The 13,976-nt window shown below is 35.8% G+C and overlaps 1 protein-coding gene across 3 annotated transcripts in view; it reads left to right on the plus strand.

Annotated features, from left to right (window-relative positions):
* Window positions 1-13,976, plus strand: part of LOC149776033 (heparan-alpha-glucosaminide N-acetyltransferase-like) — a 56,485-nt gene that overhangs the window by 39,350 nt on the left and 3,159 nt on the right. For all 3 annotated transcript variants that reach the window (XR_016416161.1, XM_089941874.1, XM_089941875.1), the window contains exons 14-16: window positions 8,587-8,661; window positions 9,117-9,187; window positions 10,040-10,152. Coding sequence is in view for 2 of the 3 variants with exons in the window: in XM_089941874.1 (XP_089798000.1) it covers window positions 8,587-8,661; window positions 9,117-9,187; window positions 10,040-10,152 (259 nt within the window). In the remaining variant the exon portion in view is untranslated. The remainder of the gene's footprint in view (window positions 1-8,586; window positions 8,662-9,116; window positions 9,188-10,039; window positions 10,153-13,976) is intronic.

Raw genomic sequence — 13,976 nt, forward strand, 5'->3', positions numbered from 1 at the left:
TGCCAACTGTAACATAAATAGCCAACTTTCTCTTTAACATCCGGTACCATAACATTAAAACGAAAAGTATAATTAGGCTAGACTTACACACGGTTCAAGCACTAAGTACATAAATATTGTTGTATCCAAAAGAATTGTGGATCAGTTTAGCTATGCATTAACATAAAACTTTGGAAGATAATTTTAAGGCTTAGCCCTGCCTATTTCCTTAAACGATTCTCCGCACAATGATGTAAACAATTTTTTATCTTTTCCAAACTCTTAACTTTACACAGACTCAAGTTTACATACATACATACATGCATGCATGTATGCATACAATAATGTCCCAACACGTCGGGATATACTCTGTTTAGCTCAACATATTTCTAGATTGGTTCCGATTTTTTCACGTAATTAGTATCATGAGTACTGACTGACTGACTGAGGGTGGTTAACTATAAAAAAAACAGACCGCTAATCAGCAAACAACAAAAACATCAGCAGTAACAATCAAATCAACATTTGATACGCAATATCCCAGTCAAAGATCATCAGTTGATGCTCGGAATTTCTCCAATAATGGAGGGAAATTTGACATACAAACTAGTACAGCAGTCACTAGATGAACGCATATACTTCACACTGAGTTGATATTCAACAACAAAACGTAAAAATCTAACGCAGAGCTTTCAGAACCGACGTCAGTGGCAAAAAGAAATAACCAAACGTGCATGCATGATAGGGCTACAGTGTGAAGTATGTCTGGTACTTCAGCATGCTGAAGGCCTAGTTACCAAAAGACAAACAATTTAGAATATCACTAGTTTATTTTGACACAAAAGACTCTTATTTACCGAAATCGGACAACCATTTTTGTACAATATCTCTCTTGAAAGCTGCAATTATTTTTCTCTATATACAGCGATTAAGAAACGGACATCTAAAATGGATTCTGTGTGAAGAACTCTTTATTCTAGAAACTCCAATACAAAAATCATTGATTCTGATGACTCGCTGTGTTTCAAATAGAAATATGAATATTTTCAAACTGTTCATGGTATTACTGATATCTGTACTATGCAATATCCAAGGGCTCAAGTTGTCAAAATGTGATTATAGGAAATCATGTCATAGCTCCAAACTGCAAAAAATAATCCATGTACGTATTTATTATGTGCTGATTGCAACGTCAGCACGCACACTGCTTCAGATTCTGTGGCAGACGATAACTTATATCGCTGTATTTATTCCCGATGATTATAGGTTAGCTTATTGTTTGTGCCGTTCATCACGTGATACTGGACAGGTTAATGAGCCCCACAGTGCGATACCTGACCCTAGTAAGAAGACTTCCTTAGAACTGTAAACGTGTAGGTTGGTCACGATGGTGTTATAAATAATAGTGGCAAAAGAGTTGTCGATTGAGCTATATGCAGACTATCGTTCTTTTATTTTTTAACTACCCTTCTCCGCTAGTTATCCTAGCCCTCAGATGGTCAATGTGCTGTCAGTTACTCCATGGACCTAGATATTTCCAGATACAATAAAAATAAAAAATAAACGAATTATCTAATAATGTTTTCAGTCAAATAAAATAATTCTCTGTGAAACAGACATTTGTTCAAATAGTGTACTGCATTTCTTATTATTAATATTTTTTTAAAAATGTGTTGCTTTTATTGGTTTTATAAAAACCTTTGATTATTTTTTATGAGATATATTATGGTAGAACCTCCTGAAATAGTTATTATGGAGGTGGGTAGATAATAATATATGTTTTATAGATAAATTTTAAAACTTTAGCTAAATACAATAATAAGCTAATGAATTTATGTGTGTAACTGGAAATCGCCAAGGTGAGTATTTATCCCCGTTTTTATTTGCTATGCTTATTAACTGAAAGTTCCTGCAAAATGAGCCTGCAGTGCAATTAGCTGCAATTATATATATATAATAACAAGTATGACATTTCGAAAGAATTGAAGACTGCTAGATAGTGATTCATTCTTTTTTAAGGGTTTGGAACTTGAAATAGTCACTAAATTAGTTTTTTTCTCGGCATTATTGACCCTTTGGTGGTACATGTAATGAAATTTAACAAAAACACCTTCTGGTGGTATGTCTCCCAAAGTGGTTTGCAAATTATTTGATATTTCAGTTGTCCCAATATTGGATTATGGAGCCTTTATGCCTGCAAATGCTATCGTGAGAGTACACCTAGATGTTGTGATAAAATGTAGTAAGGAAATGTAGCCAAAATAAAACTTTTAATGGTGAAATGACGAGAATATCTCCACTGTCAAAAAAAAAAAAACTACCGCAGTTCGAAGTGCTGATTGGCAAGACTATCCTGTGAAGGAAAATTGGACATTTTTGTTATGACAGTTACTAATTGATTTAGGACTTGGATAGGCTTGGATGAAATACTCTGTTGGCAATACAAATAACTTGACAAGCAACCTTTAGCTGAAATTGGCATTTACGGAGGCGGGATCCTTAAGATTCTAGCCTGATGGAAATCTGACTGTTGAGTTCCGATATAAAAATATTTAGATTTGGTTACAATGCAAACGTTTCGAAATGCTGTATCATAATTAGGATCATCATCCAATAATTTATTTCATAAACAAGCCAATGGGACGAGCCACATCTTATTTCTATAGAAGACAGATTGTCTCCTTTCTGGTGTATACTCGTACATAAATATCACTTTATCATAGATTCTGCAAGTTATTACACATCTTGTTCCGACTGAACACATATTGTCTCCTTTATGTTAAAGACTCATACATGAATATCATTTTATCATTGACTCTGAAGGTTATTATCTGCTTAGAATTAAATATATTTATCAATAATATGGGGTTAGGCCGTGTATGTACAAACTATATATATATATATATATATGTGTGTGTGTGTGTGTGTGTGATTAATATTATTAACATATCCTAATAATGTTATGGAATTTATCAGTAAGTTTCTATACAGAGCGTTTATCTAAAGCTCTAATTGAATGAATGTGTAAAGGTCTCGTAGACTACCTTAGGTTGGGGTGAGGTGCTCCCAGTATTATCTTTAAATATTACAGAAGACCCATCCTGGCTCGTTTTTGTTATAAATTGAAGTAGTGATAGAGATGCAAAGCTCCGAGCCCCCATTCAGCAATGCCGACAGTTAAATTACTGAATACACAAAAGGTGAAATTCAAATAAACAACAAATTTAATGCCATTCAATAACAGATAGTCCTTTCTCAAATGGAGTTCAATATTCAAAACCCTATCACTCGTCTTTCACTCGACCAAGTGACGGCCTATTTCATCATCTGACTTAGTGTGATAGATTTTTCTCCTGTCCTGTGTTTCTACTCATCTGTAGTATTTCTTAACTGGTACCCAGTACCCCTTCAGTCCAACAACCACGTCCTTCACCCTTCCACTTCCTCCACTTCCGTTCTCTCCTGTTCTTGTCTCCCGGAGACTCGGGACCAACTGTACCAGGTTATTTCCCCTCTCTCTCTTCTACAGCTCCTCCGGTCCCTAAAAGCTTCCTGTCCGAACACACACAAGGACATTAGTATATTCCTCTAGCTATCTAGTCTCACACTAAACACCAATCTATCATCAGATAAGCCATTACCTTATTTGGTCACGCATTCGTGCACATCGAAATACACATACTTTCTGGTATGGTATACACGGTATCAACTGCTTATCATGCATATATCAATAGATTTCATCACACCGGTATATATAGATTCTCAATCTTATTATACAGAATATCACATAATCAGACGCATTTCTGTACATTACACTTCTACAAAGTGTACACAGATATCCACATATCTATGCGCTGATATATCCTTACACATTATACTCCTACAAAGTATACACAAATAGTCAAATACCCCTATTAACTAATGTTGTACACTGCAACCATTATACAAAGTGATAATTCAATTCAACATTTGCAAATATAGAATATCATATGAATAAATGCACGAGGTTACTACGAATTAACCAAATAGCGAATTACAATATTAATTCTTTACATAAACATTGCTCGTATCTCAAAATATGCATGTAGATCAAACACTACAAATGAATCAAACCCTACAAATAATAAGTCTATGTACTAACGATTCTAGTAATGAAGTATACACACTGCACATAATTAAAGTAAATTACCATGCCGTAACAGATTGCGACAATCGAGCAAATGAGTCACTGACCTGTCCGAAACTCCTTTGTAATTCTCAGAATAACAATGTTTCCCGCCAATTTCGAATGACTTCGGAGTAGTTTATAACTTCCTTATGTAATTCCCGCAAGATGGTTTAGCGACTACTGACGTTTAGTTTCAAGACACTAGATTTACACTTGCGATTCCAGTGGTGGCCACGCCTTGCTCAATTCCGAGTGGATGTCGATTCACCCATGGTCTACACAATTAGCAGACATTGCCCCCTCCCCGGCAGTCTGTCAAGAGTGGATTTACGACCCCCACGTGATGTTCCTTTGAGCCCAACATCGGCAATTCATGCCACTTACCTGTGAATCGCACGCAGCCAAATAAGGCGCCAGTAACAAGTTCCTATGGCCATGTTATATACAGCTGGTTTCCCACCCGTCCTTTTGATGTCGGCTTACACTATCGTAACATAAGCCGGCCGGCCAGCTGTGTACACATCGCTTTGACACTCATTGTTCGCAAGACTGACACTCGCAACATTTCTGAAGCGAATAATTAGCCTCAGGGTCTAGCATATATATGTTGCAATCTGGCTATTGTTCCTTACTTATAACGTGAAGAATGCTTGCAATATTAACACTAGTAGGTTGTGGATTTGCTTTGCATTTTTAATGATCATGCTTTTAGTGTCTCTCATCGCAAAGGATCTACTACGAGATACATGCTAGTTCAGTTCCACCCTAGGCAAAGTTATACGCATGTACCACGAAAATGATCAAATCATTATATGGCGAAACCAAGTTATTTCTGCCTTAATCTGTGATTTTATATATATATATATATATATATATATATATATATATATATATATATATATATATATATATATATATATATATATATATATATATATATATATATATATATAAATCATATGTCGAATAACAGACATTTAAAGTGCACTGGATCCAGCAAGGGATCACGTGTGGCAGAGATTGATTAAGATAAATGCAGTAAACTTACAACGAACAGTACGAAACTAGTATCTAATTAGTCTGAGCGTTTTCGACTCTTTAACGAGACTTTTTCGAAGGCAAATACAAAACATAGACAAGATAAACAAATAAAACAGAAAAACGGTTATGTTTGCGAAGCTTTACTTTGCTGTTTTTACAGGCAATAAACCTTTTAACTTTATTATGTTTCAACTAGTTTATTTCAGCTTCTTCCTGATACTGGAAAATATTTGTATTGACCCAGAAATTGTTGAGCCAATACGGCTTCTGTTTTTATGTAAATTTGTGTAAGCTCAAATTATATCCCAGATATTTCATTGTTATAGTAGTCATAGACTATTAAGCAAATTTAGAGAATTATTTAATAGAAAATGTGTCGGCTGCAAAAGATAATTTTATTTCTGCATGGCTTTCTTTTTCTAGTCTTCTTGGTTTAAACCGTTTGGTTTCAATGTTCTAAGGTGGCGTATCCGGTTAGATTCATTTTCTTTCCTGGTTTGGTTGTTGTTGTTGTAGGGTTTAACGCCATATTTCAGCACACGATAGGCTATGCATGGCGGCCAGTATTAATGGTGGAGGAAGAACCCGGGAAAACCCTGGGAAGAACCACCGACCCACGAGAAGCTACTGGCAAACTTTCTCACAGACCCACATTGGCCGAATCCTAGACTCGAACTCACGCAGACAGAGGTGAGATGACAGTAATCCGTAACGGAGAGCGCTTTAGACCACTCGAGGCCCCTTCCTGGTTTGGAAACTCCAGCTGGGATTGCGAACAACTGCAATAATTGTTATATCACTGAAAGTGTGGCATGGGGAGAAGTGTTCTGCGACCGGGCTTCTGTACAGCTTCTTTGTCGTCCAGTTAGATCTATGAAGGTTGATAGGATACCATTTACACTGACCTATCATCCAGACAACCCCAAAGTAGGTCAAATCATCGGGAAACTTTGGCCCATCGTGGAATTGTCGGGCACACTAAAGTTAATCCTCCCTTACAAACCTGAAGTAACCTACCGGAAACCAAAAAACTTCAAGGACATCGTAGTCGGGGCGAAGCTAACGCCAATCACTAATCAAGACCACCCTAGTCAATCTGGCCCCTGTGGCGATAAAAGGTGCAAAACCTGTTAACACATGATAGAGACCAGGACATTTTCTATCACAGTGACTAGAGAAAAACTAAATATACATGGTCCAAACAAAATGTGCAAAAAAAGAGAATGTCATTTATCTCATCACTTGTAAGATCTATAGCCTTCATTATTTCGGAGAAACTGAAAAGCTACACAAATGGATCAACCTTCATAGAACGTCTTTATCAGGCATCTCCTTTTTTCAAGGTTCTTCTTTCGATCATGACTTAAACTACTTCTGATTAGCTTCAAAGAAAACAGCAACTCAACTGTATTTGAAACTTCCATGTTTGTTAATTTGCCTTGTATCAAACAATGATATTTTGGGGGATTTTCTTTTGTTTATTTTTTACTTTTTCTTTTTACTGTACTGCCATTTCTATAACACGTAACCAGTTGATGGGGATGCCCGTTTTTTGTTTATGTCTTTGTTTATTTTGGGGGGGGGGTGTTTGTGTTATTTTTTTTAAACATCTACCTTCAGAAAACTCGTTTCAGGTAACAGGTGGTATTAAGCCCGTGCATAATCGCCAGAATTGTAATGTAATTGTATAGCTAAACTTCGTCGGCAAGCTATCCGTTGTTTTCACGTGACGTCACAAAACGTGTGTACTTCCTTATCCGCCATTTTGAGCCCCTAGCCCCTCTCATCGGCACCTAATAACATTGTTCTTCCCGCATAATTACGAAGGCACGTCTCATTTTGTGCGTAAGAATATAATAATATAATATAATAATACATCACATTCTGTTGTGCACGTCAACTGCACGAGATCAAATGTTTGACTTTACTTGTTTTCTTCAAGTCAAACATTAAATTTCAACCATCTTTGTTATTCTTTCATAAACAAATAGATCGATCGATCGATAAACAAACGCATACACAAATGGATACACAAACAAGTACAAACATGGGCTGAAATCAATCATTTGGTTCTCTTTCAAGTTACAAAGCCAGTTGTTAATATATAATTTCATATTTCAGGAATACTTCGTTTTGACATTCGACACAAAGTCATGTTCCGTTTTGCACGTGTTTCGTTGAATACACTGAAGATGAAACGTCTTTTTGAACGGTTATCGCTTTCATTCAGTATCATCCGACGTCCATCTTCTCCACAACAAATACAATATTTGACCATACTAATTAAACTAGTATGTCAACTGTCTTTGGCACAAACACCTGTTGTCGCGAAAAGTATTTGTACATGAAAGTTCTGGCATAAAACACATGCTATGGAATTTTAATTCGTAACTGATATTGTGTCCCGAAAATCATTGTCCGGAAATACTCTTTCAAGATGACAATCTTAGGGATATGATACGACACACTTTTTAAAAATGTCAATATTGTCTGTTTGTAAAATAAGAATGCATTACTATTTGATAGCAATATACATGATTACGGTTCAGATTCACTATTCTGTATTTCGATAAAAGCAAGGGAACTTCAAGCCTTGTTTTTATTTTCGTTCTATAGGGCACTTAATTTCAAGTTTAATCTATGTATTGTTTCAACGAATTAAATGTCCTTATCGACAGTTAAATCAAATTATTATCTTGAAAATACATGATGACCGATGTTGACAAAGGTTTGTTAGGGACTCAGAATGGCGGCGCAAGGTGCGCGCGCATTGCATTGTGGGTATTTGTGTACTCAATCGTGACGTTTGTGAAAACAACTCATAAGCAGACAACCGTATACGGTACTTGGAGTCTGAATCGTAAGCTAAACTAACATCTCTTTAAGATTATTGTTTGGGCAGATCAAAAGGACAGTTGACATTTTTTTTTTACGATACAGGGGTTTGTCCTACGCAGGATAGTGGAGATAGACGGCGTTTTCGCCATACATTGCGTGCATTTTAAATTTTGACGAAAACCATGTGGCTCTCGCCAACACTTTACGGAAGGCTATAACTTTTGAATGCTCAATAGCGAACAGTGAAGAAATAAAAATGTATACATTTTTTATTACATCATAAAAAAAGCTGTATTGCAAATGTTAAAGATTAAATTTTATATATTTTTTCCGTGTTGAGAAAATATTGCCAATTATTATATATATATAGGTTTAACGTATAAAGTGGCATATATATATATATATATATATATATATATATATATATATGGATGCGATTTTGCTTGCAAGTTCTGCCATATCCTGGGATGAATGCAACGACATTTCTTTACACTATGGCATTTAGTTGTAATTAGATACTGTATAATAAACTCAAACTTTGATGACTTACTTTTTTTCAGACCGGGAGAATCTTTGTGCTTTTTCAAGACCATAAGTCGCGTTTGATAAGACTTTTAATATGGGCTGCTATTACGGTAAGCGGGCACGCACGTACACACACATATCATTCAAATCAAAATTCCTCTTCTTGTAGCAAGTTTTTCAAATTATATATATATGATGTATGGACAATAATAGCAGTATAATATGCAATGGTATGTAACCTAACGATAATGAAGCGATGTCGATTTTCTGTGTTGTATGAGTTGCAACTAAACACCTCCCCTAAAATATTGACAGTTCTACTGCGTCTGTTGAAATTGCATGTACTTTAGTTGTAAATGTATTGTCACTGATTGCTTATACACTACTGTTATTACTACTACTGTTACTACTGCTATTACTACAATACTACGACGACTACTATTACTGCTACTATTACTACTGCTATTACTACTACTATTACTACTGTTATTACTAATGCTATTACTACTACGACGACTACTATTACTGATACTACTAATACTACATACTGTTCATGATTTTACAGGGTGCGATCGGTATCGGACTTTGTGGAGGAAGTAAAGAAGAAGGATTAATCCCGTTAAACAAGAGCCTATGGTTTGTTTTTGATTTCATGTTTGTAAAATTGTTATGGGCTTAAAGTCATTTTTCATCACATGATAGGCTACACATGGCGGCCAGTATAACTTGTGGAGGAAGAACCCGGAAAACCCCGCCAAGAACCACTCACCCACGACAAGCTACTGGCAAGCTTTCTCACGCATCCATACTGACCAAGCCTGAGATTCGAACCCACGCGAACAGAGGTGAGATGGCAGTAATCGGTAAAGGCGAGAGCTTTAGACCACTCAGCCACCCCGAATCCTACTAAAAGATAAAGAAGGACATGTTTTTGTTTGTTCAGTTAGATTTTGTATATGTATGAGGCCAATGAATACCACAATGGTCAGTAAGATTTGTACAGGTGTCAGACCAATGACTATGAAACTGGTCAGTTACATGTATTGAGGCCAATGACCATCAAAGCGACGTGGAATAGAATTAACCAGTAAGGTATCCATTCAGAGGTCTATTTCCCGTCACAGAAAGAGAGAACATGACACAGTTCAGTTAATTATCCTTTTATCCCGCACTCTAAAAAAAAATATTATACAATGTTTATTTGGTGATATCAGTATTATACAATATTTATTTTAGCGATATCAGTATTGTTTTGTACATACTGTATCACTTTCGGACAAGCAAGTTCCTTCCACTAAGTTACAACCTACAACGAAAAGTAAAAGTGTTACAAAATCGATGTCAGCGTTCCCCCTGTCACATTTTTCACCATTAGGCCTCTGTATAAAAACTATCATACTCTGTGGAACATGTTTAAAGTCTATTCCAATTGCAATTGACAAGCAAGATATCAAGTGAGATAACCAAACAATACTAACACATTTTCAGGTCCATTTCATTCAGCCTGGTGACCGCCTGCTTTGCTAACATTATGCTGTTTGCCATGTACGTGCTAGTGGACATCCTAGACTGGTGGGGAGGCGAACCTTTCATATACCTAGGTAAGACCAAAAGAAAGAAACAAGCAAACTACGGATAAAAAATGAAATGTTTACTTAATGTAAAAACAGCTGTTATCAATATAATAGAAACACTAATGTTTGCAAATAAATAATACAACATATATTTTAAAAACAAAGTATATAAGAAGTAGAGTGTAACGGTATACCGGTAAATTGCAATAAAAATGACTGATACCTTTATACTCGATACGAGTATAATAATACCGGTATACCAGGGTTGTTTTTATTCACATACACTAGACCGTTCGGAACTAACTTTTAGCAGAGCACTATGTTCTATTAGGCTTCGTATCGTTACCAACACGGTGCTTCAAAATATGAGTTCATGAAGAACCCAAGAGCAAATAGTTATATCTGCAATAACGAAAAAAGGATGTTTGGCACCATTAAGCTTGACAAAACTGTCGCTGTTTGTAGTGTGTGCAAAACCGGCATCAAACACACAAGTGAAACGACAAACCTCTCAACCCATTTGTGGTCCCCCATTAATGTGCAACAACGTGAGAGAATCCCAAGCACAACAGCTGAGGAATAACGTAAAGACATTCCGAACGGTTCATGCTGGCAACTTACGATTGTGGGTATACTAGTTGCACAGACTAAATACAAATCTAAATCACAAAGAGCCACCGTTCCAGTGGCCTAGTGGTTAGAGTGTCCGCCTCCGATGCGGTAGGTCGTGGGTTCGATCCCCGGCCAAGTCATACCAAAGACTTACAAAAATGGTACTAACAGTTGCCTCGCTTAAGAGGTTAGTGTTAGGACTGGTCGGCCTGGTGTCAGGATAATGTGACTGGGTGGGACCTGTTACAGCTCTGCCCCAGTGCTAGACATCGCTATAAACTGCCACACTGCAGACATCGTTGTAGCAAGATAACCGGGTGTGATTTTCGGATCCACAACAGAACACTTTTGACGAGGATATAAATACAATGTTTAATAATGGATGACTTGAATGACCAACTAATTATGAAAATGTGCGTGTATATATAATCCAAATATTGGAATTAATTAACATAAGAACGCACAGATTCAATGGTGAAAAATACAAATAAATTAATTTAGCAAATATAAAGACAAGGGGTGAATGGTTCACAACGATTTGACAATAAAACGATGGATATAGTTTACTCGGGTAGTAAACGATGTAGAATTTTACTCATGTAGTAAAATGCATTCACTCAGGTAGCGAAATTATGGTGATAAAAAAGAGGGACAGATATACAACTTATCTTTTACAGTCCCGAAAGATACACTGGGTTTTACGAATCCCAAAATTAGCCCACGGCTACCAAATTACATTTACGGAGATACACTCCGTCACCAGTACACTGTTTCAGCTCCACGGCTGCTACAGTCCCGCTTCACAGCTGCTACAGACCCCGAACACTCGGAACACTCTGAATAGTAGACCCTCTGGACATTAGACACTGCGGTCACTCCAGACACAGACACATACACTCCGGTCACAGACACTAGACAGATCTACAGCTGAAGATGTGCAAGTCCTTGAAGCAGACTGCCCGCTGACAAGACTATTTCGTATTGTAAAGAAATTTACGTACGGTGAGGTATTTATACACAAACATAGTCTGTGCATTATATGCATTCGGTTCGTACCATCGAGAGCACTTTGCACGTGCGGCATGGGATGACCCGAACTCACTATTTCGAAATACGACACAATATACATAAATCACCCTCGGGCATCGTTGTACACGAAAAACGAAACCCGAGTACATGTATTAAATAAATAAAAGAATTTAATTCCGTGACAATCGTAGTGATATGACTACAAAATTGTTAAAGCTACGTTAAAAATCTAAATCACACACACACACACACACACACACACACACACACACACAGAGCCACATCTATCGCTTATGACATTGCCAATTTCGTCATTCATCCCTTACGTCCAAATAATGTTCTTTCAAAAAGGGGATTGTTAAACATGGCATCGGTGTTTAATCCGCGATATATTGTACCATCTACACTAATTCGCTGAAAAGATTATCCCAGATATATATTTAAAAGTCAAAGATGGCATTAAAAAAAGCACGTTTGTCCCTGTCAAGTCGCATAACGAACAGACAGTTATTAGTGTCTCCAATTGGAACCAATAAAGACTTGGAATCATTGATATTACTAATTTACTGTTATTTATTTATTTGTTGAATCAAAACGAGATATTTTTCAATGTGAAAATGTATAATTACGTGTATTTTGGATTTTTTTGTTTCTTGTCATGATTTGACTGCAGTATTTGAATCTTTTAATCATTTTAGTTTGTTGACCAAACAACCTTTTTGATTAGGCAATATAATACTGGTAGAAGTATTAATTCATGTTGATGGGTTTTTCGTTTGCTGAATTATTTATATAATTATTATATGTAATGGGTGTTTTCGTGAAATGAAAAAAAAAGATTTTATTTTATTGTTCAATTTTTTTTACAATCAAAGGAAATGCATAGTATTACATAACAAAAAAAATAATGTTAGTGTTATGTATATTTGATTTAATTTATATCCGATTTAATTGTTTGTAAATTTTAAAATCTTGTTATTTTTTAGTTTCATTATATGTCAAAATAATGTAGTTCTGTTTACTAGAAACTCGATAATTTTTCCAGAAACTAGTTTGACCTTGACTGTTCATTTTTGAAAACACATAAGACTGACCTGGTTCTCGACCTTAATTAAAAATTAGTAACAGTCACGTCAACAAGTTATTTTTAATTTATTTTTATTCTGGGAATAATAAGGTTGAGATCGAGGTTGTGTTGGATACGTAACCCTCGACTTGTAAATAGATTGTAGTGAGTAAACAACTTTGATTCTCGGAGTAAAATGATTGTTTCTTATCAAGGACATACAGGGGCTACGTGATTTTTTATATGTAAACCTGATCACGTGACCCTTATCCGGGCATCTTTTATGCGTAAAATTCAAGTTTTAAACCATCGTTTTAGACAAATAATCTCAGCTGGGCTTCTAAACACTGAGACATAAAGTTTTTTTTCTGTTGTGTCATTTAGGAAATTACAGCTTAATGTTTATTCAAATTCTTTGGATTCAAAAGGATTAATTCATTTCTCTGGAAACATTTTTGAGTGCTCATACAGAATTCTTGAACAAGACATTTCTTACAAATTTTATTCGGATTTCCATAACCGGAGTGATATTTCTTGTGTTTCTACAAAAACTGTAGACAACCAAACTATACAGGATACAGCATACGTCATCGCCTTCCATCTTGGATTATTCGTCGGGACTGGAACTTGAAATCATTAGAACATTTCAATATTAGGACTCCTAAAATTTTATTCGTGGATTATTCTTGGATTATTTAGGATTTCATTCTGAAAACCGTAAGTTCTTATTTTTAATTTTTACAGTATTTTTCCAGGGGAATAAATAATTTGTTAAATTTTCAAAGCTTGTTGTTTTCACTTTTTCTTGTGTTACTGTTTATTCGAGCCTAAACACGTAACATAAGAGTTAGAATCAGAAATGATTCTCAATGACAAATACGCATTGCAATAGAACATGTTGTATTGCCATATATTTCAACCGTAATAAAAAGACAAAATAAGTACAAACAAGTTATCTTGGTGCTTATCTATAATCAAGTAAGTAAATTATGCATCATATTTAGTGGTAAATTGGTAAGTAGGCATGCATACATGCTTATCTAGCCCCACCCCGTCTATTACTTTTGTGTACATACTCTATGCATGAACACATAACAGAAATGTGGAATATATTACCATGTGTACCATCGTGGTCTTCTCTAGG

Source organism: Sinohyriopsis cumingii, chromosome 18 (assembly GCF_028554795.1).
Source record: "Sinohyriopsis cumingii isolate HCF-2022 chromosome 18, ASM2855479v2, whole genome shotgun sequence".
Taxonomy (NCBI): domain Eukaryota; kingdom Metazoa; phylum Mollusca; class Bivalvia; order Unionida; family Unionidae; genus Sinohyriopsis; species Sinohyriopsis cumingii.